The sequence below is a fragment of the Equus caballus genome, chromosome X (genome assembly GCF_041296265.1).
Source record: "Equus caballus isolate H_3958 breed thoroughbred chromosome X, TB-T2T, whole genome shotgun sequence".
Taxonomy (NCBI): domain Eukaryota; kingdom Metazoa; phylum Chordata; class Mammalia; order Perissodactyla; family Equidae; genus Equus; species Equus caballus.
In genome coordinates this window covers 26,355,522-26,383,238 of record NC_091715.1, presented here as the reverse complement: position 1 = coordinate 26,383,238, position 27,717 = coordinate 26,355,522, and the positions used below count along the sequence as shown (strand labels likewise).

Here is a 27,717-nt window from a genome sequence, read left to right as displayed (position 1 = left end):
AACATTGTGTTCCAAGTTGACTTCATTACAGAGTAGTGACATCTCCAATATCTTGTAAGCTTAAGAGCCAACATTTATATTCTTTATGTAGTATCTAATATTCTTTATATCATATAAAAAGCAGGATCATTTTTAAACCACCAGTCGTGGTCTTTGGGAAGGATAGTTCTTTTGTACCAGATAATCATGTCTACCTATTGTATAATAAAGAAAAATACTTTATTTGATGCGTAACTTAAGGAATTCTCAATAAGTTGGCTGTCCCATTCCTTACTTTTATAATTACTCTTTTAAAGGTGAACAGATCCTTGAAGGGAGTCTCTGCAATCTGTTCAGCATGCTATTTATACTTGAAAAGTGTTAAATTATCCTAATCATACTTATAGTAACAATCAAGATTCATTGCAGCTATATTAGGGTTACTTATTATTTGTTCTACTTCAGCAGTAACGCAAATCCAATTGTACAAGCAATTTCCATAATCCAAATGGTGGAAGAAAGTAGGGGAAAAAAAGACCATGCAAAACTGGTTGAAATAGTATTCAAAATAAATCCTTAACCAGATGGTTATCTAAAATTCTCTTTGAAAAGGAGCTGGTTCTGAACAGATTGTATATGTGTCTCACTAGTGGAAGTGGATTATCTATCTTGAATTGGATTGTGATGACGATGACCCTATTCTAAGTAAACCAAATCTCTTGAACTATATAATGAGATCAAGAGGAACATTCGGCCTGAGAACGACAGATTGCAATGACTGAAATGATTTCACCAATGTTTTTTTCAGCCTCTTTCCTTGATGTGCATAGTATTGTGGTTTTGGCCTGCAGAAATTTTGGATCCTTTAGTTCTGTGTGCTAATTCTTTTTTCTTATTTTTATTTTTTTAAGTAGAACTGAATGAGTGGCAGGAAGCTGCGAAATCTATCTTACAGAAAGGTGATTGCGGACGAATCTGGAATCTTTATTTACTTTGCAGCAGGATTGCAAAAAAACTATAATGAGCAAACATTTAACTGATTCATTCTTATTTTTTCTTTTCTTTAGGCTGTGAGGAGGCAAAAGTTGCTTGAACAGAGTATCCAGTCTGCCCAGGAAATCGAAAAATCCTTACACTTAATTCAGGAGTCCCTCTCATCCATTGACAAGCAGTTGACAGCTTATATTGCCGACAAAGTGGATGCAGCTCAAATGCCTCAGGAAGCCCAGGCAAGTAGAACTAGGATTGAGCTTCTGCTCTTTTGTTTTAATTATCTGAGCAAGAATGCTGAATTTCTAACTTACAATTTATTTAACTAGCTGTACAGAGAGTTATTTGGTTGACTAATTTGAATATTTGGAGATAAGCAGCAAAAAGAACTCTAGATTAGTACTAAGATTTATTTTTGAAAGTATGTAATGGGGGAATTTGAAATAGAGACTTAAAAGACAGGGGCGCTGTCACACCAAAGTCTGTGTTTATCAGTATTTTCAGACTATTCTTAAGCTGGAAGGAAACCATAGCAATGTAAATTGTAAAAAAAAGTATTTTTAGTGGTACTATTAAAAATGCAGGCTCAAACATTTTATTATCAACTCATCTTTGTTATCTTGGAATCACAAGTCATATGATCTCTATACTGTTCTACATTTAATATGTTGCAAGTAATTAACAAGAAATTAGAGATATAAACTTACATTTTATTACTAATAGTCATACTATATATACTCACATGTACTCACACACACACACACACACACACACATTCAACTCTATTCGGTCTTAATTATGAAATGTGGTAAACTAGTTTTTCTAGAATGAGAGTTAACATAGTAATGAAAATAAATCTAAGTTGACTTTATACTGAGTAAATTTAGGCTATATCTAAATTAACTTTCACCCTGGGAAGTATTTTTTAAATGCTTTATTTCTATTTTAAATAACATTTAAATATACATAAAGTATCACAGGTATTATTTATTTAAATGTCTTTAGGATTTTCTGATAGTAAAGTACTGTGGCAACTTTTCAAATCTTCTGTGCATAGTATGAACCCAGTGACTTAGACCAATGTGCTATGATGTGAGGGGCATTAGAAGATTATCTACCCAGTCCAGAGGCCCTGTCTTCAGTAATTGGTGGAGATATCTGAATGTTTTTACTTTAAAATCAATTTTGGGGTAAAATATTGGATGTATCATTCATGGTTACGATGTAATTATAGTGCAGTGAATGACAGATAAATTGGTGCCCAGAGCATCAGTGTACACAATAGCACGGGTTAGTTTACCATATTGTCTGAGTTTGACCAAAAAAGTCCCTGAGAATATGAGACAGAGTACAGATAGTTTTGATAGGCTTAGAAAGCCCAGAGCGGAGGGGCTTCTCATTGACCATTGCAATAGGGGATCAAGAAAGTGAAGTTTGGGAAGAATCCTGATCATAAAATCTTCAATAGCTTTTCACTGGGACAATGGTAAATACTCTGGTAACTGGGGGGATAGTAGCAAACACACTTGAGGATTTTAACTCCCCAGTATAAGCATTTCTTCAAACTTACATAAGTCTAGTCAAGTTCTCCAGCATTAACTACTCCTAAGACTGTCCCAGTTTGAGTCACATAGAAAATTTTATAGTCAGGCCTTAGAAAAATGCCTGATAGGAATGGGCAATTGTTACTGAATTGGGAAGACTCACATGACTATAAACTAAGGACAACGAAGAACTGCTTTCTTTAAATTGAGTGACATGAATTTGGAGGAATGTTTCATTAAAGACTGCTCATGACTTTCTGAATGTAGTTAAGGAAAACTCCAAACAATATAAATATTCAATATTAAAACTGGACATTTGTACTATAGAATGTACAGAGTTATTTTTTGAGGCTTGTAGAACCAAGCTATGAGCAGCAAATTTGAGATAGGCAAAAGCTATTATTGTCTTTGACAAAAATGGAAGCTTTTAGGAAAAAAAAAAATCTTGTTTAGCTGAAAGGGTTGTGGACCCTGAGTGTTTTTAATTTAGATATGAATGCAGGATTCTACAAACAAATATAACATACAAGTTTCTGATAACATAATATAAGGTGTTTTGTTTGGTTTTCTCAAGTAAAAAGGCTAGAGTAAAAATACTATTAATTATAGCAGTTCAAATTACTTGCAAATAACAGCACACAGGTAAATTAAGAAATTTCAAATCTACTTGAAAAAAGATATTTTAGAGTACTAATGAGCTCATATCCATTTTCCATTTTCTGTGCCTTTCTGTAGTTGCACCTGCATTTTCAAGATAATTCTTGACTTTGAATTCCCCAAATGATAATATTTCAGATTGGAAAATGACAGCCACCCAAAAGCTATTGAAACATTCTTCTCCAAGATTTTATTTTAAGATGACAACAAGTGACTTGTTTGCTGGAACAGAGTTATCGAGTACTCAGATTTACTTCAAGGATTGCATTTTCTGAAGCTCAATTTGAAACTCCCTTGAAAGAAACAAGTAGAGAGTAAAGAGGTTGTCTGTGAAGTAAGAACTTAAGCACAGTATGTCAGACAAAGAACCCACTAAGAATGCCACTCATATGACATTTTTCTAAGCATATATAATTGGGGCTAGTTTTTATGCTTTGTATTAATAAAAAGCAATGTGTTTCTTGAAATTTGCATAAAAGTTTATTGCTAATTAAAAGATTAGTAGGCTTAGCTTTCCCTTTTCAGAAACGGAGTATTTAGTTTAATACATCACTGAGGAGCAGGACAAAATGAATGGCATTGCCATATTTGGTCATCTTCAATGTGTGCTCAGATTTCCTGTCACATACCAGCCATGTAGATTTGTGGATGTCTGACTCCACCGTGTGGTGCACTGGTAGTTTTGCTACTAAATTTAAATTTCTTAATAGAGCCTTCTTTTTCTGCCTTTTAAGATTGTTTGAGAATCTCAGGTGTAAAAAATTCTCGATATTGAGGAAATGTATAGAATGTGTATAACTTTGTGACAGGTATTCTCTTATATGTAAAAGTAGAGTAGATTGAGATACTTCCTTGGATTCCACTTGCATTTATAACTGAAAGGCAGAAATGAGCTTCCCACTGCCTCAGCATGTTAATTGATCAGTTATCTGTCATGATAGAGAACTGGGCCTTCTAATTCTAAATTGGGTTTAAAATATTTTACTTTTTTGTTTAGTGACATGAGTTTACAGGAGTAAAGTTTAATCTTTTAGACAATAAAACTACATACTGCAAGGATATCAGAGCATACATTGACCTGAATATTTTATTTCAAAAAACGTAGCTCTTAACCAAACCAAAATCCTAAATCTTGTGACCACAGTATCAGCTTCCCAGTGCCATCCCATATAAAGAGAGATTTTTCTTAAAGTACAAAGTTAAGATGACATCTTATTGATTCAAATAGAATAAAGCAAATGGGGAAAACTCTTCTAGACATAGAAATCAGAAACTTACGAACTGTTTCAAAAATAGTATGATTAAAATATAAAAACCTATGAATGTTTCTTTGAAAAAGTTTTACAGAATAAAACTCATCAAATTCTCTAACTGCAAAGAAACACATGAATGTAGCTGTTTACTCCCTAATTTTCCTGAAGAACATATTGAACCACAGAGATTTAGTTTTAGCATCTAAGGTCTGGAAGCAAAAATCCAAGTACCCAGGCCGCACTCAAGGCCAATCACGTCAGAATCTCTGGGTGGACTCAGTCATCAGAATTTTTAGAAACTCCCCCAAATGATTCTAACATGTAACCAAGGTAGAGAACAACTTTGGATACTTCGTTACTGGTAATGGCTGAATTGCTCCAGTCTTTTTTTCACGTTACACTTCGCACAACTCTTTGATAAAGATTCTCACCTATGGCTGTATCAGGATATCAGGATTTCAGTGAGATGGATTTGGGGTGGAGATCAAACTACTGGTGACTTTCTCTCCTATTTTGATTATCCCCTTACTCTTATGAGAAATGGGTAAAGCTAGAAAACATAGATCTCCCGCATGAAGAAATTAATTTAGACAAATAGAATTTTCAATATGGATGTGTGAAGATGAACTTGGCTTGGTTTTCTTGTTTGCTCCTTTTTTTTTTTTCTAATTCCACCTATATTAATGTGCCAGTTAGCTTGGATGCGCCTCTAAATCATTGTAGGAGCCATGACGACTATGTCTAATTACAGCCTATATGAATAGTCTGTAATTCTTAAAATTATGAAGATACTTCAATCTGCACTTCTTTTCCTTTTCCAGTAATTTTCTATTTTGAATCTCCAATATGTAAATATGGGCCAACATGGGTACCTGTTGAAATACTCCATATCATTATGTGTTGATGCACATTTTATGGAGGGAACATGACGCTGTTACTTGGATTGCCACAAGAAGCAGTGTGGGCTTTCCTAGCAGTGATTGCAGTAGCTAAACTCTTCTATTTCTTTTGTCCTGCAAACTCTTGATCCCATCAACCTCAAGTCCCGCAGAGTAGATTTGTGTGCATGAGTAAAGGGAAAAAATAGAGCAATTTAGGAAACAAATAGATTATCATCAATGGAGAGGACCTAATAATCAACATAGAAAAGTGCTCCTGTATTTCACTCATCAAGCTAGGACTTTTGGGTATTCCAGGTCTACTACAGACCAGATTTCTTCCATCTCTTTTTCCAGCTCATTCACAATGTAGCTAAAACTTAGTATCAATAAAGAGAAAAAAGGGATCTTGTTTTTACTAGAGAAATGTTAAGCCTATTGTATTAGCTGCACACCAAAATAATTCATAAGTGAGATATTCTTGTGTTTATTGAAGCTAAATCTTATAACTCACTTTAAATATATTTGGTCATATATAAATGTAAGCATTGCAAACTATCAAAATCAATGGCTTAAAAAATAAAGACCAAAATGCAGGTTTTGGTCTCTCAGATTAAGCTTGACTTAATTATGGAATAAAAAAGACTTTTAAAATGTAAATAGGCACGTTTGATTGCCAAATGGCTCAGAACGGTCTAACTTTGCAGCCTACTTCACTGATTTATGAGTGTAAACCTACATAGAAAAATTCATTCAGGATTTATGTGATAATGAAATAATTTAACTACAGAAGAAGAAAATGGTGAACTTTTACAGAAATTTGGGTCCTAGTGCTAAACCCCATGTAACTGTAAGAGAAATATTTTCTTTTCTTTCTCCCTGGCAACATAGATACCATGATAAACACAATGCAGTTAATTTTAAGTCTGCTCTAACTTTGAAATACTACCTCTGTGTGTTACTATATAGAACTGATTACTCCCCAGTTTAGAATGACTATTATTGTTATTTTGACACGTGTAATAGTGTGGGAAATAACCACAAACAAGAGTTGCAGAAGATGCAAAAGATTAGAAACGTGCCACACATCATTGACTGTACTTGGAAAACCCACACAGTGTCATGTCCTTACAGGATGTATAATGATAAGGAAATGGACATCTTTCATATTACAAACTCAAAAGTCTACATCCTAAGTCTGCAGTTAAATTGTAGCATCCTATTTTGGAAAATCTCTCTACAAGTGCTAAATATAAAGGTGAAACCAGCAACAGCGTAGTATGGTCACAGTGAAGATGTGCAGTACTCTGAATATTTTGAGGCAATTTAGATTCCACCTGCTTTTCCTATTTTCTCTTATACAAATGGATATTTCTTGCAAAAATAGCTGACAGAGAAGTTATACATCTAAAATGCGTGCCCAGATAACACTTGTCATAGCACGCCCTGCTCTGTTTTCTTTTTAGCATTTATGACTGTTTTTCTTACTTATTTTTAATTTTGTTCCCTGTCCACCTCCATTCCTTACCCACCAAAGGTCAGCTACAAGAAAGCAGGGCTACGGAGCAGGTCCTCAATAAATATTTGGTGCATTCATTCAATTCCACAAAGATTTGGTCACTAAGTATGTATTGGCCAGACGAATGTGCCAGGAACTGTAAAAAAAAAAAAAAAAAAAAAAAAAAAAAGGCAAAAAAGTAGGCAAGCTAAAAATGGGCCTTGCCATCTTGCCACTCATAAGATAGCAGGAAAATGATGAAATTTAAAGAATTACTGGCCTACCAAGGTTATCGTATCATCAAGAACTGTTTTTAAAATCGAACTGAAAAGTGCTTTATGATATTGTCAAGGTTTGGAGCTTTGGAAAGGCTTCCAGAATATTTCAAGTAGTACACAATAGAATTTTTCACGTGAAAAGGAAGGGTTAGTGGAAAGTACATATTCCAGCCTATCCATATATTACATATTTTCAAGGACTGTACTGTGTGAATGGCTACTATTTTCAAGGCATCCGCGTTATTTGATCATTACAACAAGCTAATGAGGTAGATAAGTCAGATATTTATGTTTAAGCGAATAATTGAACAGGCTAGATTAGTGATTTAGGAGTTACTGCAAATGGACGCACAGAATCAGTTGGGGGAAATAGAAATGTTCTAAAAATCAAATTGGGGCAGTGGTTGCACAATTCTGTAAATTTACTAAGATTCATGGAATTGTAAATTTAAAACAGGTGAATTTTGTGGTATGTAAATTATACATCAATAATGCTAATTTAGTAAGAGACTAATAAAGATTGTCTCAAGTAATATATTTTAAAAAAATACTTTCAGGTTACCAGTAACTTTTTCACTTCATTGTTTTGATGTATAGTGAAAGGTGAAATGTGAGGAATTTTGTTAAATAACCTGGACTTAACTTAAATGGTAGATATTGATCGACCATACTAGTGTTCACTATAAGATCTTATGTAGTAATATCATAATGTTTCAATTATTCATCTTCTAGTGCATTTAATAGATTTCACTTCTAAAGCATTTTTACTGAAGCTGGGACTTTGACTCAGATCTGCTTTCTCCATTTTGATGATTAGCTCTCTACCAAGCAAAATTTAAGCTATAACTACCACAATCCCCTAATATTTCTATGCAGTATTCCAAATTTCCCCCCAAAGTTTTGTCTCTCCACTTATCTAATTTTAAAAGTAACCATAGTGCCTATTTGTAATGGACTATTCTATTATCATCACTATTATTTTCATTATCATTCTTATAACTAAGAATAACATCATTTCTCAGGCGTAATAAAAGAAATAATTCCACACAAAGTTCACTTTTTTATTTTTAAAAGGTAGTATCATCAAGTTTACTTATAAAAATTTACATGTTTTTCCCTTCTGGAGATTTATGGCCCACTTTTTTTCTTTTCGGAGCTTAGAAGTTTAACCCGAACTTAATAAACCACAGAAATCTGTTTTTCCAGAAATCTGTTAATATACCACAGCACTCATATGTCAAGGAACAAGTTTGGGAAACACTAAAATAGAATGTTTCCTTCATACCACTCCTCCCCCCATTCCTATTAGCGTAGTAGGAGTGGGATGGAAGAAGATGGTCATCAGGTAATTTCTTAAAGTTCCTAACACAAAGTTCCACCACAGTACTTATAACTGAACTAAGGCAATAGCTAAATGTACTTTGGTGGTCTTAAGATGTTTGCTATTATTGCATAAATTTACACACACATGTAATGTATATGTATATATGCACACACACATACACAAATCTATATTGCTTAATGAATATGTATGCCTCACAAACCTGAAAAGAGCCTGTGGTTAAGTTGTTAGACTCTAACAAGCTCTTTGGCCTGTTGCATATTCCTGATAAAAGTCAAAACTTCTCTGTCTGACGAATCTTAGTTTATAAGTAACATACTTTCTAATTCATCTAATCAAATTATAGGAATTTTTTTCAAATAGTAGTAAAAAGCCGTGTGAATGTCTTTTCTACTTATTGAATAATTATAAAGTATCATGTGAAACTTTTCAAAATTATATGCTCACAATCATAATTACATGATTATCATGTCCCTTATGTTTTAAAGTACAAATTATCTAATACCCTTTAGTGCATTTTTTGCCTTTAATTTTGTGAGTTTGAGTTGTATGTGGCCATTTCCCCTTCTTGAGGATGCCATTTCAAAATTACTATCTGTTGAAAAATTTCTAATGTAACAGTGTTAAATTTCTCCATTAATAGTCTCAACATGACATCTTCTAATATTTTTTCTTTCTGAAATATTTTAGTTATTTTCTTTGGAATCACTCTCTTTATTTGACATCACAAAAGCCCTTATAATTATTTGATATGAAGTTTCCTTTATTCCATTAAATACTTTAGATGGCTACAGTTTAATTTTGCTTGCCATCTTCTGTCATTAATTTGATATATGAGAATGGTCTGATGAGGTAAATCATGATAAAAAGCCCTGCTCTCTGCTCAGTTAATTGTAAAGTGCTATATTGGAAATGTCATTAATGTTTGATTGATTTTTAGTTCTATAATTTGCCCTTTACCATCTTTAGTGGAAAAATGGTTATTTCCATTTCCATTGTTGTTTCTTATGAACATAATTACTGTATTGTCAGATGTCTTTTTTTGGTAATGGCATGATGATATAATTTGCTTTATGTTATTTCACTTTTATGAAGAAAAATTAGTGATCCTGAAAGGTATTGCATTGAGAACTCCTATTAGAGCATACATGGCTGTTTCAAATCAGTAGCCCTGATTTGCTGCTTCCTTTCATTTTGCTTCTGTTGGAAATGATTGATTTTATATGAAGCCACGCTGACAATTTCACAAGATCCGTTGTTTGTTTTCTTCAAACACTTACCATCCATATCCAGGTAGATGTATATTTTAGGTGAAAATACAAATCAAATTTTATAGCCTTTAGCTCTTGAGCAGATCTTACAAATCTGAAAAGCTAAGTATGGAAATCATTTTCCTTTGGATTAAATCTTCCGTTCTCAATGTTTTCTTTCACAATATTCTTTTTTTTCATTATCTGATCATAATGTCAGGAAAGATAATGTAATGTTGGTCATTTTTATTAGAAGGATTTTTAAGTAGGAGATAATCCGTTCTGCCTGGAAGTTTCCATAATACTCTGTTATTTAAACAAATCGCTTATCTATTTCACAATAAGCCTGCCCTCAAAGTGATAAGCATTTTTTAATTATGTGGTTCCAGAATAATAAAGTAAGTGGTAAACGATATCCTAAGTACAAACTAAAAATGAATTATCAGTTCAAAGTAAGAATCGTGGAATTAATTTGTAAAAGTGCCAGCTAAATATAAGTGTGATGCGTATTATACAACCTTCCCAAAGTGGAATCAATTGGAAATATGTATCCATTTTTATTTTATAACTTTAATAATGAATTATGGTTAGCGAATATATTCATTAAGTATATTAGATAGCTCTTCCCAAATCTACTTGTGTGATTTGCTCTGCCAAAAAAAGCAAAAGGATAATTTGAACAAAGAACTATATTCCTCTTGGATATCACAATGTATATTAATATATAAAATATGATGAGAAGTTCTATAGTACAGACACATGCTTATCCTTAATTTCCAAAATATATTTGGCCACGAAGCTCTTTTCATGCATGATCTACTTAATTCATAAAGAAATTTTGATCTCTAATCATATTGGAACAGCACTACAGATATGAACATTTTTCTAGAAGTGCTGCCTATAAATATGATAAAGTCTCAGTTCTATATGATGTTCAGCCATGATTTTTTCAATTTTAATGATTTTAGTAGTGGTGACCTTTCTAAGAATATAGAAATTCATCCTCTCAACAGTCTATCTAACTACTTAATATAGATATGAACATTTCAAAGTCCATATAATGTTTTGCACCTAGTTCCAAATTGCCACACTTTCCTTTTGCTTGTTACTTGGTCCTTCACATCCCCTGGTGACAGATAAAAGTCAAGTATTTGGGGGCTGGCCCCGTGGCCGAGTGGTTAAGTTCGCGCGCTCTGCTGCAGGCGGCCCAGTGTTTCGTTGGTTCGAATCCTGGGCGCGGACATGGCACTGCTCATCAGACCACGCTGAGGCAGCATCCCACATGCCACAACTAGAAGCACCCACAATGAAGAATATACAACTATGTACCGGGGGTCTTTGGGGAGAAATAAAATATTTAAAAAAAAAAAAAAAAAAAGTCAAGTATTTGGTTGTATGTTTCTATTGTTTATGTATCATGACAACAGTATGACTCATTTGGAAAAATGTAGAATTTATCATCGGAAGACCTGTGTTTCAATGATCACTTAAGTTATCTTGACTTTGTTTTGTAATGCCAAATTACTAGAGGCAGCTTTGAGGGGCAGTCTTGGAAAAAAAAAAAAGATATACAAATTATAAATACAAAGTTAAATGCTGAGTTATAGAAGAGTCTTTTGCAGGTGAGGAGCCCTAAAACTTAAGGTTCAATAACTTCACATTAATTCCTCCTGGAGATAGTGATTCTTACCCACATCCAGTCTTTTCTTTCATAAAAGTAAGCATACTCCCTCTGCACACTCCAAACTCAATCTTTGCTAGTGTGGTTCCCATAGCCTGGAATGAGATCCCATTTTCTTATTCTCTACTCCTCCAAAACCCTTTCTCAACCATATGTACTTTAAATTATGCCAATTTCCTAAAAATTTACCAGATTTTATAGTAGAAATTAATATTACCCTTTGCTTTTATCACCTAGCATGAGTTTTTCTATTATATACATGCATGTCTGCTTTGTAATTTACTTATTTCTCTATGTTCTGTTTCCATAGAACAAAGCTTCCTTAGGAATAGGCTCAATGGTTTTGCTCTCACTCTGTGCACTTGAGCAGTAGATGCAGAACTTGTTTATTGAATTGACGAACTAGATACTATTAATATACAAATAAGATTAAATATCTGTTTTGTCTGATAGATGTCCATTTGGAGGCTACTGTTGTTTTTCAATCATAATTTAAAAGGCAGGATAATTGTTTATAGGGCATTGAGTTAGCTACTTCCTAGCTATATTACCTTGGACAAGTCAACATGTCTACTCTCATTTGTAAATGAGGATGATAAATACTTATCTTAGTTTGAATGGGCAATTAAATGAATTTATGTAAAGTGTTGGTACATAAACTCACACAAACGTCTGCTTGGTGATGATAATGATGATGATTTCCTACACTGCTCTTCTCTTATCCCTCTAGTGTAAAAGGCCAGTGGAGTATGTGTCTATTTCATTTTCTCCTCTACTATACCTTGGGTGATGAACAGATGAAAGAGTTGAAAAAACAGGTAGACATACACCATTAAGTATCAGGCCCTCAACTCTCTGAATATTTTTTTGTTTTTCCCTCATCAATTTCCTTTCCCAGTCTCCATAATGGCTATTCAACCTTCGTCTCTTTCCTTTAGACTTTTCCTCGACCCTCTCCTCGCTCATCTTCAGCAGATACCAGGGGTCTCATCCTTATAAAACAAATAGTATATAATGACACTGACAATTTATGAGTAAATGTGCAAACAACTTGAACAGGTATTTTTACATAAGCTACCACATCTAATCTTTTTGACTAAAACCAGTGTAGCTATCTACTGCACACATGAGAATTTTTCTGGATATGTGACTACAAATTATGATAAAGCTTCATTGCTGGCTTGTAATTATCATCCTCAGTTTAGAGATGAGAAAATTGAGGCTCAGGAAAGTTTGGTGCTTTGCTCAGGTGGCAAGTCAGAGTCCTGAGATTTAAGTCTAAATTTCTCTTAACATTATTCTGTTCTGATTCCCAGAGAACATCAAGTAAGAAACATTCCACTTCCTGTCTCTCCAAATCCAAAATAGATCTTTATGTGTTACCTTTGGATTCTTAAAAAGTGACACCTCTCATCCTGTCAATATTTTTCCATTGATTTTTGATCTTTGTCCTTTACTCCATTTCCTCTTGCTTCCCACAGGGTTTTTCTAATCAATTATCCTCTTATTTTTTTTTTTAATTGCTTTTTCTATCGGGTCCTCTCACATAGCCTTAAAATGTGTTCAAGTCTCGTTGGCCTGAATTTCATTATGTAGAGAAACAAAAGTCTTCAAAAATGATTTCAATGATTTTTATGAGGATGCTTCCTCATCCTTAATCAGTTTTCAGCCCTTGAAAGCCTGATTTCTGCTCTCACCATCCACTGCCTCTGTTCTAGCTACGGTGCTCATTGATGAGCTGATGTGCCCTTGTTAATACTTGTCTCATTTGACCTGTCTCAAAGTTGACGTTGTTGATCTCTCCCTCATTCTTAAAACTCTTGTATCACTTGATTTAAGTGGCACCCTCTCTCTTTCCTGGTTCTTCCTCTTTTAGATTGTTCCTTCTCTTTCTTTAGTGCTTTCCTTCTTCTCCACAGTCCTTCAATTCCAGTGTTTTCCGTAGTTCCTTCCTAGCTGTCCCTTTCTACTTCCCTTTAATGTTTGAGCACACTAAAAGAAATATTAGTGTTATATTAGTTAGTGAAATATTAGCAATTATACAAGTATACATTGCTTTTTTGAATATGTGTACACACATTTGTAGCTATAATTATTAATAAAATGCCGGTTCATTTCAAAGTATTATTGAATTTATAGTGACAGTCTCTCACTATCATTATTGGATTGAGTATAAGCAGTAGAAGTATTATCTGTGATTCCGATCAATTTTAAATTTTAAACTTTATCTTCACATTGAAAATCCTGGAAACCTTTCATTTAGACCATGAGGTTATTTAATACCTGATTCCTACGTACATTTCCAGTTATATTTCTGCCAATGTGCATTCATTCCCCAAACTGTTCATGCTATTCAGTGCCTCATCTCTGCACCTTATTTTCCCTTAATCAGGCATGCTTTTGTTTTTATAACTTTCATCTCCTTACATATCCAGTATGCTATTCAGGATGCTTAGGTACGAGTAACAAAATTGAATTAACTCAAGCAAAAACCAAAATGGGGGAGGGAGGTTTATCATAAGGATATAGGAAAGTCTCAGGAAAACCAAAGGCAGGAATAAAGCTTTGACTCAGGAAGGAACTGGAACCTGTGTTTTGGTTACTTGTAATGACAATTTATCATAATTTTCTAGCGGTTTTGTGGTTGAAAAGGTTAAGCTGGGCCTTTTCTCTTGGGGTCTTTCATGTGATTGTAGGCAGTTGTTAGCTAGTATGATAGCAACCTGTAAGCTCAACTAGGGTGGATGTCCAAGATGACTCACTCATATGTCTATCAATTGGTGATCATTGTCAGGTAAAAGCTCACCTGGCATTGTTTACTGAAACACTTACCTATGAACGCTCTGTATGACTTGGGCTTCTCAGAGCATGTCAGATGGGTTCTAAGAGACCACCCTAAGAGTGAGCATTCCAAGAAGGCAGAAGTAGAAGCTGCTAGCCCAGTTAAGGACTTTTCCTGTAACTGGCAGAGCAGTTTTACCCTATTCTATTGGTCAAGGTAGTCAAAGGACCAACCTAGATTTAAACAGGTGAGGAAATAAACTCCACCTCTTGATGGGGGAGTGGTCAAAGGAGCATGTGCTGGAATTATTGTTGTGGCCATCTTTGGAGAATACCATCTCTTTTAGCCTATGATTGGAAGCCATCAGTATTTTTGTTTCTACTTCTCTTTTTATGTATCTGCTTCTTTCTTCTCTCTCATTCGTGGACCTTTGCTATTCCTCAATTGACGATGCAAACTAGGGACTTCCTCAGCACAGTCTCCTAGCATACATGCCGCAGTCCCAAGCACCCACAGAATATGACCAGACTTTCTTCTGTCGGTTCTGAGAGGAAATATGATGGTCCTAACTGGGCACAAGCATTCTCCATGTTCTAATCATCCATGACTTGGAGGTGGCCAAAGTTATGTGGCAGAGACTTGGTTGTTATTGACTCGCCTTTTTGAGGGAGTAAGCATTTTCCACCTGAAATGTCATGACCATATACCCCCCCCCCAAACATCTGCTACTCCCAGCAATGCTTGCTAATTATTCAGAGTTCTGCTTTAACATCACCTCTCCATTACATCCATTAACTTCCCTGTATAAGTGTCACTCCACTCTACATACTTCCATTAAATTTTGTAGATTTTTTAGCATTTCTAGCACTGTGCATAATGTTACCATTCATTAACGTCAGTCCCTAACTCCTAGATTCTCTGGTTTCTGGAGAGTAGTACATACCGCTATTTCTTACACAAGGTAGTTCTTCAACTAGCTATTATGTATACTATAGAGTATGTAGTTATTATATGTATTATATATAACATCTAGTAAAAGATAATATGCATTTACATGAGTCTTTTATCTATTTTAAGCCAGAATTCTAATTACTGAAGTAATTTATATTTACTTTACCTTTATAATTGTTAGGATTGATACGCTAATGAATAATATTAAGGTATATCTATATATTTATACCCTTGTATCCTAAGTAACTCCTTCATCACTTAACCCATTTTCTTGGGATAATTCTCATCACTCATTGCAGGGTTGTAGGTCTCTGCAGTAACTGCCAAGCAAACTACTGTCATTTTCTAATAATATGTAAGAGTTGACTTCAATTGGTATAAATTAGGTTATACTAATAAGTATTTTACAAATTGTTTTGCATGGAAATTTTATGGGCAATGTAGTGTAAGTTAATCAATTTCTTCTTCTCTAACTTATTTATGATAATCTGACAGTGACTGAATTTTAAATAAGAATAATTTGGCCACTAGCTGATGTTTGCTGGATCTCACAGAAATAAATGAATGAATTTATTGTTTTGGTCTCCACACACTGCAGGATTTGACCTGTAACTGGCTCAGAAGTGTATAAGTCAAATACAGACATACTTTTGAATATAACGATCAAAAATATCTTTACTCAATATAGAAAATATAGAAATATATTAAAGTTAATTGAAGTTCAAAAATCGAACTCTGTAGGAAGCGGTTAAGTATCTATCAGACAGAAAGTAGTCCCAATTGAGGCATTTGCCTTCTCTTTCCTAGATCCATAGTTTCCCTGATATTTAAATGAAATATGGCACAGAATGACTGAGTAAAGATCCCTATTAAGGAATATTGTCCACATGCAACTTTCTTATTATATCTTATCCTTGTCACAGTTAGCTTTTTTAAAATAAAAGTTAACATCTTGTCTTTGATCAGATTTGAGGGTAAATTCAAAGATAAAACAGTATCAATTTTACGTATTAGATAAAAATAGATATTTCCTACTGAAAATGATATCTGAAATAGCTATTCATTATTACAGACTCAAAAGGATAATTTCTTTTTCATAATAACCCCAGTAGGAGGGAAATAAGTCATTTCATTTTTGATAACTGTTGGTAAGTTAAAAAAAAAACCCTGTTTATTGTCATTTTAAAAGAGGCTACATTGTAATAATGGTTTAAGAGAGTCTCTGAATTCCATCTTCTTGGAAAATGAGCTGTTCTTTGCAATAACTTGTAGAGCATGATGACTAATATACTATTCCTCCAACAGAAAATCCAATCAGATTTGACAAGTCATGAGATCAGTTTAGAAGAAATGAAGAAACGTAACCAGGGAAAGGAGACTGCTCAGAGGGTGCTATCCCAAATTGATGTCGCACAGGTACATATTATTGCATAAACTGAGGAACTTGTACTTGAGTACTAAAACCGAGTCTATATTAGACAACTTGATTATTGAAAAATTTGGATTGAGGACATTATTTAAAAGCTACAATATGGTGTACAAATGGTACAGACTTTGTTGGTTTGTGTATTTTAAGGATAAAATAGATTAATAAATTACCTTTTATTTAATATCGCCTTAAGAACAATTACTGAATTCTTCTCCCAAATGCATGTATTCCTTGTGCTGGACAAATGAAAAAAAGATTGCTTTGGTTTGTTTTTATTTTCATTCCCCTATATCTTCAAGAATAAAGGATATTGTTTGGAAGGAAAAGTTAAATCAGTGCTTTCTTACATTGTCTTTACAGAAAAAACTGCAAGATGTTTCCATGAAGTTTCGATTATTCCAGAAGCCAGCCAATTTTGAGCAACGTCTACAGGAAAGTAAGATGATTTTAGATGAAGTGAAGATGCACTTGCCTGCGTTGGAAACAAAGAGTGTTGAACAGGAAGTAGTACAGTCACAGTTAAATCATTGTGTGGTACGTATATATTTCTGGTGACAAATTAATCAGCTACCCCTTGACTTACCTTATTAAGGAGTACCTGATGATTCCCTTTTATAGTATAAAATTGTTTTCATAGCTAAAATAATTATAGTATATAATTTTAAGGTTAAGAACAAAAATTAGCACAGGTGTATTGAGAGACAAGAGTTTTTACTGAAATAGTAGTCGTTTAATACCTATTCTGTAGGTGACTTTTTTGAGTCTATAATTCTTTAAGTACTGTGCAGAATGTAAAAAGAAGTCTTTGTTTAATTCTTATGGTACTTTAAACGTATTTTAAAATATAAATTCTGAAAAGAAATAAATTAGTCTGGAAACAGCAACAGCAACAGTAGCTACAATAATAAAAACCATTCCAGAAATGAGTGCCAAGTAATTTAAGTGATCTACACAAGTCACCTCTAATTTTCGAGGCCACAAATTAAATGAGAGTTTAAAAACAAACAGCCAATGAAGGGCAAAAGCAACATTTCAATCCAGGTGCTCTTACTCCAAACCGCAGTGTCTTTCCATTAAACAAGTGCTGGATATACACTGAAATGCCACCAGACCACAAAGACAGAATAAAAAGGCATGAAAGGTACAATTAGCCTGTAGTGTAAATCTTTACTGGAGTTTGGGATTTCGAGCAGTGTCCTTTGTCTCAATTACTGGAAATTTACTGAGTCAGATGACTCCTCTGATAACATAAAGCTGAATTATGAGGGCATCTACTAGAGTACTATAAGTATTACTATAACTTTACGTGTACTATGGACTATCAGAGTAGAAATTCACATAAAATAAGAACACAATGTTATTAAGAGGAGAAAGAATTCTCTATTTTGTACTTTGTGTTTTAGGTATTGTTTCTGTATCTACTCCATAACGTAAATGAAAAAGAGACTCTTTAGATTCACGTAATCTTATCATTATGAATGGGAAAATATATTTCTTTTTAACAAAAAAGTATACATATATATTTCTTTGTGTAAAATTATGAGGTCTTTTTTATTCGGTAACTTTTTTTCATAATACAGGCTGCATTTTAGTGACATCCTTATTATAAATATTCTAACCTCCAAAAAAGAAATTTCAAATATAACAATATATAGTTATTAGCTGATATTAAATGAATAACGTTAGAAATACATGAGAACATATCTCCTCTTAAATTTTGCAAAAAGAATTGAAAGCAAAATGACCCAAGTATACTATCATTATGGCTACATATATTCGTGAAGGGAGAGCTGTTCATTCTCTTCTAGGAACAGGTCTCTAATGGTACCTCATAAAACTTGCCTGCTAGCAAATATGAACTTGAAAACAACCCTCCTGCCCCCAGCTGTGACTGTGCCCTGACTTAGTGCAGAGGAAACAGCTCAAGGTCCTTGCTCAGTTTCTTTCTGGTTCTGGTTTAGATATCAGGACCAATTCAAGCAGTCCTTCCATAAGAATATCTTTTCTTTACAACTTTTATATTTTTTCATTACTTAAGATGCTCTATTGCATATACTGTAATCAGGGGCTTTGCCTTCAAGAAATTTTTCTTCTGTTAAAAACAGTCTTACCAACATGAAGACGAGTAAGAAGAACATTTCCCTTCCCTAGTGATAAGTATTTTCTCTGTCTATTGAATGACCTAATGTTAGTGGTAACAGTACTTTGAATGAGCTTTCATCATAAAGGTAAATCATTGAGTTATTTTTTTTTATTAAGTTTAAAGAGTAAACCATTTGGAAGTATCTCTGATTCCAGAATTTACAGAATTGATTCCCAACGTTGACAATTGATGATTTGAATGTTTCTAAATATCCAGCTATATTTATCATTTCTAAAATAGAAGTAAAATGAAGTAAAAAAATAAATCATCTAGAAAGATCAGCCAGAGCTCACAATTATTAATAAAGGAATGTTAACATCAAACAATCATCAAGGACAGAATTAAGATGGAAATAGATTATGTCTGTAGCCTTAATGAATAAGATAATTGCTCAGCCTTTGGGAAACGTTTTGTTTTAGATATTGATTTTAAACTGTAAAGGGAAAACAAATTCAATTTTGATTCTAATTCCAGGAAAACAGCAAAGACCCACCAGCAATTTTATTTCTTAGTGCCAATAAAATAAGTAGTTGTTGTTCAGACTTACCACTGAGCAAATTAAAGCAGCAATGTATAATGTAAAATATTATGTGTGTATACGTATATATACATATACTTACGTGCATGCATGTATGCATATATACATACATACAAAGACACATATCTTTCCAGAAAAATAACTATGAGGCAAAGTTATGATACTTGTTTCATGAGCATTTGTTATGGCAGTATACTTTTGTGAAGCAATAAATGTGTTCTTTATAGTTGTGATGTATGTGCGGGTTTTAAATAATGTCTTTATAATTGTCTATATTTAATTGATCAGCCCAATGAAGAAAATAAATTTGTATAATCTAATTAACATATTTAAAATTGTCTTCCTTCCTTATATGTTATTTAATATGTATTGAACTTATAATCTGGAAATTTAGATGTTTTATCCCCGCTAAAAAGTAAGCTCCATGAGAACAACAGTGAACATGTCTGTCTTGGTCACCACTGATTCTCTAGTGACTGAAATACTGTCTGGTACATAGTAGGCACTCAATAAATACCTGGTGAATGAGTAAACAAATTTTTCCAAACTCACAGCTAGAATTACATAACTGCAGCATTTAAAATTGAAATCATACAACTTTTAGAAATGATCTTTATCAACTTGAACTGAAGAACTAAGTACATGTAGGATGTACTCTTACTTTAGTAGGGATAACTACAAACTCTACATGCCTGTATGTGTGTATATAATCACAAATAGAAACATTGAATCAACAGAAAATGCAAAAACTAGGTATTAATCACAGCTGCAAAATGGTATTACATTAAAACTATAAACATGAAATAGCAAATAAGGTGTCTACCTCTATTTTTATTAATAATGGTATGAGTTATACACTATTGCTTATTATTATGTTTTGTTTTATGTTTTTAACTTAGAACTTGTATAAAAGTCTGAGTGAAGTGAAGTCTGAAGTGGAAATGGTGATAAAAACTGGACGTCAGATTGTACAGAAGAAACAGACGGAAAACCCTAAAGAGCTTGATGAAAGAGTAACCGCTTTGAAATTGCATTATAATGAGCTGGGAGCAAAGGTATGTACATGTCTGCTGAAACTACAAACACTAGGCTACTTTCCCTATATATTGTAAAGCAAGAGGCAGTGATAGTATACAATTAATATCTTAGAAAGTCTTAATCATTTTCTCTTGATACACACAAACAGACATATATACATAGGGATATAGAGAGATATATTGCCATGTGTAATTCTTATTAAGAAACAATAATCAGGGGGCCAGCCCCGGAGCCCGGTGGTTAAGTTCACATGCTCTGCTTTGGCGGCCCAGGGTTTCACTCGTTCGGCTCCTGGGCGTGGACATGGCACCTCTCATCAGGCCACACTGTGGAGGCGTCCCACATAGCACAACCAGAAGGACATACAGCTAGAATATACAACTATGTACTAGAAGGCTTTGGGAAGAAGAAGAGGAAAAAAAAATAAAGCTTGGCAACAGATGTTAGCTGAGGTGCCAATCTTTAAAAAAGAATAATCAATGAGGATCTTCTTTCCAGTCTACATTAAAAAATATGTGAAGTTCAGGGAGATTTCTGCTGGTTCTTCAAAGAGTTCTCAAAGGATTTCTTTGTTCTAAACTTGCCTTCTTTTCATTGCATAAATTTACTTGTGACGACATGAAGGCTGGTAAATTTTATAAACTAATGTACCTACTTAGATTTTGGTACAGTGGAGTTGATACATTCCACATAGGCCGCTAGGTGTAATAGAGTTGGCACATGCCACAGAATTTATTTGCCTGTATGGCAAGCCTTGCATAATCCACCACATTTGGCTAATAAAATAGCATAGATAGCCAGTTGAGTCCTATGACTCTGTGATTTTTTTGCATTTTTGTCCTGATCAGGATCTAATAACCAATTCCTTCTCACTATTAATTAAAAATGCATGCATCTCTCCATCTTCTCTTTCAAGAACTATGGAATATCTAGGATAGTTATCTCACTTTCCTCAAATCAAAGATTTTGTGTAAGAAAAGAAGAAAAAAAAGAATTTGTATAGACTTAGAGCTATGAATTTTCAAAACAGTGATAGTACTCATAAAAAGTATTCATGAAAACATGAATTGTCAGCATCAAGGCCTGACCTGGCCTTTTCTATGCCACTGTTTTACATTACTTTAAGTTTTCTAGAAGAATTTTTGGTGCTCAGCTAAGATTTAAAGTGTTAACATAGTAATAAAATAATTATTTGTTTTTTTAAAAAGTTGTGATAGCTTAATATATTATGCAGTATCTGAGAGAATAAGTGTACTTTATTAATAATTAAATGGTAAGGTTGTTTCTTGGAACTTATGCAAATAAAGTGACCTATCTATTATTGACATTCATAGCTATTTATCAAGTTTAAGTACTTTAAGTGACTACTTTAAATGAGGAGCTATTTGGGGATGGCTTTCTCTTTCTTCTGCTTTTTGTGGAAGGACAAATAAGTACTGAGGAAACTTTTGGCCTAAGGGCCAAAGCAGAAAAAATAAAAATGCATGCATCTTAATTTCATTCTGATTGAAAGAGCTTTACTGAGACCAATGGGAAGAAAAGAGTAATTTTTACAGCTCAGGTTCCTGACTTTATTGAATATAACGACATCAATGAGAAATTGTTGCCTCATCTTAGACACAAATATAAATGCTTGTCCGTATTTGAGAAGTAGCCATGCAGAGGCCGGGTTCTAATGTTTCAGCCTGAATGTAGGTCAAAGCTTATGTCTTGAGGCTACTCATTGCTACTTATCCCTGAGAGAAAGTGAATTTTAGATTCAAATGGAAATCTAGAAATAACCATTCATATTAGTTGATGGCCTTTATTATTTTTATATTTTAACAGTCTTCTAATGTATATTTCATATGTTTTAAGAAAGTTTGTTGTCATCTTATGAAAAAGTTCTCCTCATTTGCTCAAAAAGTAAGGAACACTGATACCCATTTAATAGCAAAGCATGATGATAATCTTGAAATAAAATACATTTCAACTGCTTGTTTAATCCATGAAGACACCTTTGGATTAAAAGACCCCTTATGTCCCTCCAGAGAAGTTTATTGTTGTGTTAAAGATCACCACAGAGAGGAAAGTTATCTCTGCACTTGATATCTCTTTCTACTATTTATCAACTTTCACAAATTCTCCTTTTTCCATATTTAGCATCAATTGAATAATTTCTAATATTAATCTTAATGCTATAATTTATTGAATTCTGGAAAACTATTCTCTATATTCAAGAGTTTATAATCTGACTTATGTAACTTTACACTAAAATAATGCATCGATAAATACATTTTCTTTAAATTAGGAAAAAGTATATTTTGGGAAAAGTTGGTTTCTCAGTTTACTTTTTCAAATATAAATTGTTGCCTACACTTTTTCTTTGTCTTGAAGATTTTGCACAAAATCTTTGCCCTTGTGAGAGCAACTATAACATAGAACAATGTAGAATAAATTACTTAAAATTTAAAACAATAAAAATGATGTTAGAAAAATATTAGTGCCCTGAGTTGATTGTTATTAAGGAGTGAATGACTCTCATGAAGATGTAAAGCTCAATTTATCCCTGAAAATATAGATTTGAAAGTTTATGTTTATTGAACCACTTGGCATTTAGTAATATCATTAAAGCAAAATGAAAGATTACTAAGAAATCATACTTAGCTTTAATAGCAGGACAGAATACAGCAAAAATGTGGGGCAGAAATTTCTTTTTCAAATAAAGATTTAGAAACATTAATGATGAAGGGAATATGTATAAATATCGTCTAATAAACATGCTGTAAGTCATGTATTCCTTCTCTAAGAGAAAATCATCTGCACTTAAATCTTCCAAGCGCCTTCAACAGTGGTTTTGTTTGATAAAATCAAAGGAAGCAAAGGATATCTTAATGTATTATTCCTTTTATATTAAAAAGATAAACCCTTCTGTTTTAATTATCTTCAGAATTTATATGGTTATACTTGCCTCAATTCAATATATGTTACTTTTTTTGTGGTAGCTCAGGCTGCCGTACAAAATACCATAGACTAGATGGCTTAAACAACAAAAATTTATTTCTCACAGTTCCAGAGGCTGGGAAGTTCAAGATCAAAGTGTCAGCTTAGTGAGGACCCTCTTCTGAGATAGAAAGAGAGAGTGAGGGAAAGAGAGAGAGAGATCTCTTTCTTCCTCTTCTAATAAGGCCACATTCCTATCAGATTGTGGTCCCACCCTTATGAGCTCATTTCAACTTAATTACTTCCTAAAGACCCTGTATCCAGATACAGCCACATTGGGGATTTGGGCTTCAAAATATTAACTTTAGAGGGGATGCAATTCAGTTTATTGCACTTTTCTTACAGAACACAAATTTATTAGTTTGTTTAATATCGCCAACTTAGCTTAATTGTTCAATGAATAAAAATCGAAGAATTTCTTATACGTAAATCTATTTAATTTTATTGAGAGATATTACATCTAGCATCTAGATGTAATAATACTTATAATTCCTTGTGTGGCTTCTCTATGCTTTGATTTTTACGGAAATATACATAAATAGCAATACTCCTATTAGCCTCAAATACACATACTCAAAGCCCAGATACTCATGTCAGCCTCACTTAAATTTTTTTAAGTGTTCATGAAACAATGATTGCTGAAATATTCTACTGCAGGTGGCACTCTTTTAAATGTATCCCTTCTTGACACGGAAAAAGTGCAAAACACAATTTTCCTTAAGATGGCAGTGTCTCCTGTTTTATTAAAATCTATTTAGCTGGATATAAACAAAAGAGAATAAATAAAAATCAATAATTCATTAGCTCTGGGAAGATAGAATTTCTTTCAAATATTGAATCTAGAATTCTTCTTCTACTAATAGTACATAGGAAAAATAACTATGCATAGAAATACATGATAAGGTGTAATTTTTTTTTTCTCCCACACACAAATGAAATCCTTGCAGTTGAAAGGGCACATGCTTTTACTTCCCTGAAGGGAAAAATGGAATGAAAAATCTGTAAAAAAAAAAAAAAAAAAACCAAAAATGGAATTTTCATTCTCAGCAACTAAACATTTTTTAAATGTACACAAGCTCTGTTAAAGAAACTAATACATTTTGTTCAGTATTTGTAATTCATATCAAAGTTTCAGGGTGTTTATTTTGATTGTAGCACTTTGAATTCTTTAAACATAGCTTCACTTTAGCATTTTTTCACGCTTATGGCTAGATTCTTATTTTGGTTGTAGAATACATATAAGTATATATATAATCTCAGCTTTCTATTCAACCAACCACCTGGAAACTTACAAAATGTAGGCATACCTCAAAAGGTGGTGGAGAAATGCACATTGGTTCATTCTCTGTATGAGAAGGCAGAAGAACTCGATTTTGAGGGTCTTAGTTTTAAACACAGAACTGAAACACAGGATCGAGTCACGATTATCTCTATTAATGAGAGTGAAAATTTTGTTTTGGAATTAATTTTTTTTGCCCCCATTGAATGGCAAAAGTATTTCTGAGAAGGGAGTAGCCTATTCTTTGTGTTGTTTTTGTGCAAAAGTAAGACACTTTAAAGATGCAATGACAGGGGCTGGCCCGGTGGCTGAGTGGTTAAGTTTGCACGCTCCGCTGCAGCGGCCCAGGGTTTTGCTGGTTTGAATCCTGGGCGCGGACATGGTAGTGCTCCTCAGGCCACATTGAGGTGGTGTCCCACATGCCACAACTAGAAGGACCTGCAACTAAGATATGTACTGCAACTATGTACTGGGGGGGATTTGGGGAGATAAAGCAGAAAAAAAAAAGGATTGGCAGCAGCTGTTAGCTCAGGTGCCAATCTTTAAAAAAAAAAGATGCAATGACAATAAAATCGACTATTCTACGTACTATATAAATGCTTTTGCCTCTTGAGAGAAAAAGTATTCTTCCATTTTGATTCCTTACCAGGAAGAGCAGCCCTCATTTGTATATAGAGGATTGCAAACCTTTTGCCCATCTTTTTGACAGATGACTGGAGGTTTCCTAAAAGAAATGTGTCCTATTTTCAGTGTGACTTATATCATTCTATATATTTAAAAAATTTGACCATAAATTATTTTTTATTTATATTAGAGAAAATAATTACAACTTTTCTTTCTAACTGATACAAGACACTGTCTTTTGGAGAAAGAATCTCATCTTCCCTAGATTGTGTTTATTCACTGTTAATATTCAGAATATATGATTTTTCTAAAATATTATTTTTAAAATGTAAGAAAAAGGTTATTGAAAAATGACAAAAATGTGAAAGTTCCAATTAAGTGGCTATATCTAAACCTGAATTGAAAAAAGTAAACCAAATTACAATTTATTATTATTCTTTTCAGGTAACAGAAAGAAAGCAACAGTTGGAGAAATGCTTGAAATTGTCCCGTAAGATGCGAAAGGAAATGAATGCCTTGACAGAATGGCTGGCGGCTACAGATATGGAATTGACAAAGAGATCAGCGGTTGAAGGAATGCCTAGTAATTTGGATTCCGAAGTTGCCTGGGGAAAGGTAAAACCTATGTCACTGAAGGTTATTTTTAACATATGTGAAAACACACAGCAATATGATTTTATAAGGAACTATTAATGTGCAACAATAATCGCGTTATACATATTATCTTCATTTTCCCTTTTTTCAAAAATTCGTCAGTAGTTTAACTCGGTGTATTTCAGGGCTGTGATAAAACCAATGGGAAGCTTTAGCAACAGTCTCCCCAAAGCTTGTTTAGAATTAGATAGGTTATGAATAAGTCCTTAAAAATACGTACATTATTAGTCAGAAAGTCAGTCCAGAGATGAGATTCTATGTTCCCTAGCTTGCTTAAGACAGACTGCTCAGATGGGCCCCACAACTGTGAAGAGGACAAGGATGCAAAGACTACAGACCGTTGGAATGGACAGGACTGCAGGATGAGCAGATTACCGATGTCACAATTGAAAAAAAAGAACCCTCAAGAGGTCTATGCAGCCACTATAATTTCCATCGCCAAAGGGCACAGGGTTTCCTTTAATATGCAGCTCGTAAATTCTCACTGTTTCCCTGACAGCGAATCAGACATTCTTGCTCCCTAAAATTTAAGGTCAAGTCACTCATAGCTTAATATTTTTTTTCTGTTGATTCATTAACAGATTATTTCAAAGTGTGTTGATATAAAGGAAATAGTTTATCAATCGTGTGTTTTCATGTTAAGTTTTGCCAAGCCATTGGCCATTTAGAAAAAAATAAATTATAGCACACCCTACCCCTTTGATTATTTTTTACTTAACAAACACTTGCCTGTATTGATTAGATGTTTAAGAGATCTGTGCTTTACTTTTAATTCAACAAAGCTATTTAGATTATCTAAAGTTGGGAAATTTTAATTGCATTACATAAAAACTTAAAATCATACATGAGACCCAAACTGAAAACTAATTTTCTTTATGTAGATTCAGAGGACAAGGAAGTGTAAAATTTTGTTACACAAAAGTTTTTCAAATAGTAGTAAACTCCTTTTTCTTCTCATTCAGAATAGGTTTAGTGTTAGAGATAATATATTGAATTACATTTATTAGCTCAGGATCATATATGGTGTCAGATTGTTATAGTAGTGAGTGTACAGAAGGTACAGGTTAAAAATTACATTGGCCTTATTTTTTATCCTTGTTACTCAAACAAATATTACATTTCTGTGGGATCATTTAGTTTGAACCAGTGACAATCATATACTTAGGTGCAGGGTGGGCTGCTGTAAAAAATAAGCCAAAAATACTATGGCTTTGAGAAGGTAGATGTTTATTTCTATCTCAGGTGAGGTAGGTAATTCAGAGTAGGGGAGGTGGCTTTGCTCCATGAAATTCTCCCAAGATGTAGGTCCCTTTCATTCCATTGTTCTGTAGTCATCTGGGTATTTGTATTCTCATAGTAAAAGTTACTCACCGCTACTGTACCCCCATCCCAGCCCACAAGAAAGGAGAAAAGGAAGTGGAGGACAAGCAACTCTCTCTTAAAGGTGTATTAGTAAAGCTCCATACATTATTTCTTCTCATGTTCCATTTGCCAGAACTTAGTTACATGATCATATCTAGCCTCCAGAGAGGGTGGCAAAACATGGTCTCTAACTGGGTGGCCAATGCGTGCTGCTAAAATGATGAGTAGATCTTGTACTACAATGAGGAAAGAGAGAATGCATGATGGGGGAAGATAGCAGTTTTGGTGACAGCGGTATCACACTGCCTTTTACATCATTAGGGAAAGGCAGAGAAAGGCCTGCATAATCTCTCTCTCTCTTTATAAATACAGGTGCCCTCCTGATGGCAGTTCCTAGCATAAGTACTCATAAACAAATAAAAAAAGCCCAGAAAATACCTATGATCTATTAAAGTATGAAATATAGTAAAATATGCATGGGGGAAATTGTAGTGCATGTAGGGGATTCATGAAAACGATCCAGGTTTCATTCTCAGTCATCCTTCAATTAACACTATAGACAATATCTTTGATTGTTCATAGCCA

The 27,717-nt window shown here is 33.7% G+C and overlaps 1 protein-coding gene across 8 annotated transcripts in view; it reads left to right on the top strand.

Annotated features, from left to right (window-relative positions):
* The window catches only part of DMD (dystrophin), a 2,262,230-nt gene that overhangs the window by 1,073,725 nt on the left and 1,160,788 nt on the right, over window positions 1–27,717 (top strand). For all 8 annotated transcript variants that reach the window (XM_023633802.2, XM_070257261.1, XM_070257256.1 and 5 more), the window contains 5 exons: window positions 1,047–1,208; window positions 16,389–16,499; window positions 16,873–17,046; window positions 20,093–20,248; window positions 25,561–25,731. In XM_023633802.2, the coding sequence (XP_023489570.2) occupies window positions 1,047–1,208; window positions 16,389–16,499; window positions 16,873–17,046; window positions 20,093–20,248; window positions 25,561–25,731 (774 nt within the window). The remainder of the gene's footprint in view (window positions 1–1,046; window positions 1,209–16,388; window positions 16,500–16,872; window positions 17,047–20,092; window positions 20,249–25,560; window positions 25,732–27,717) is intronic.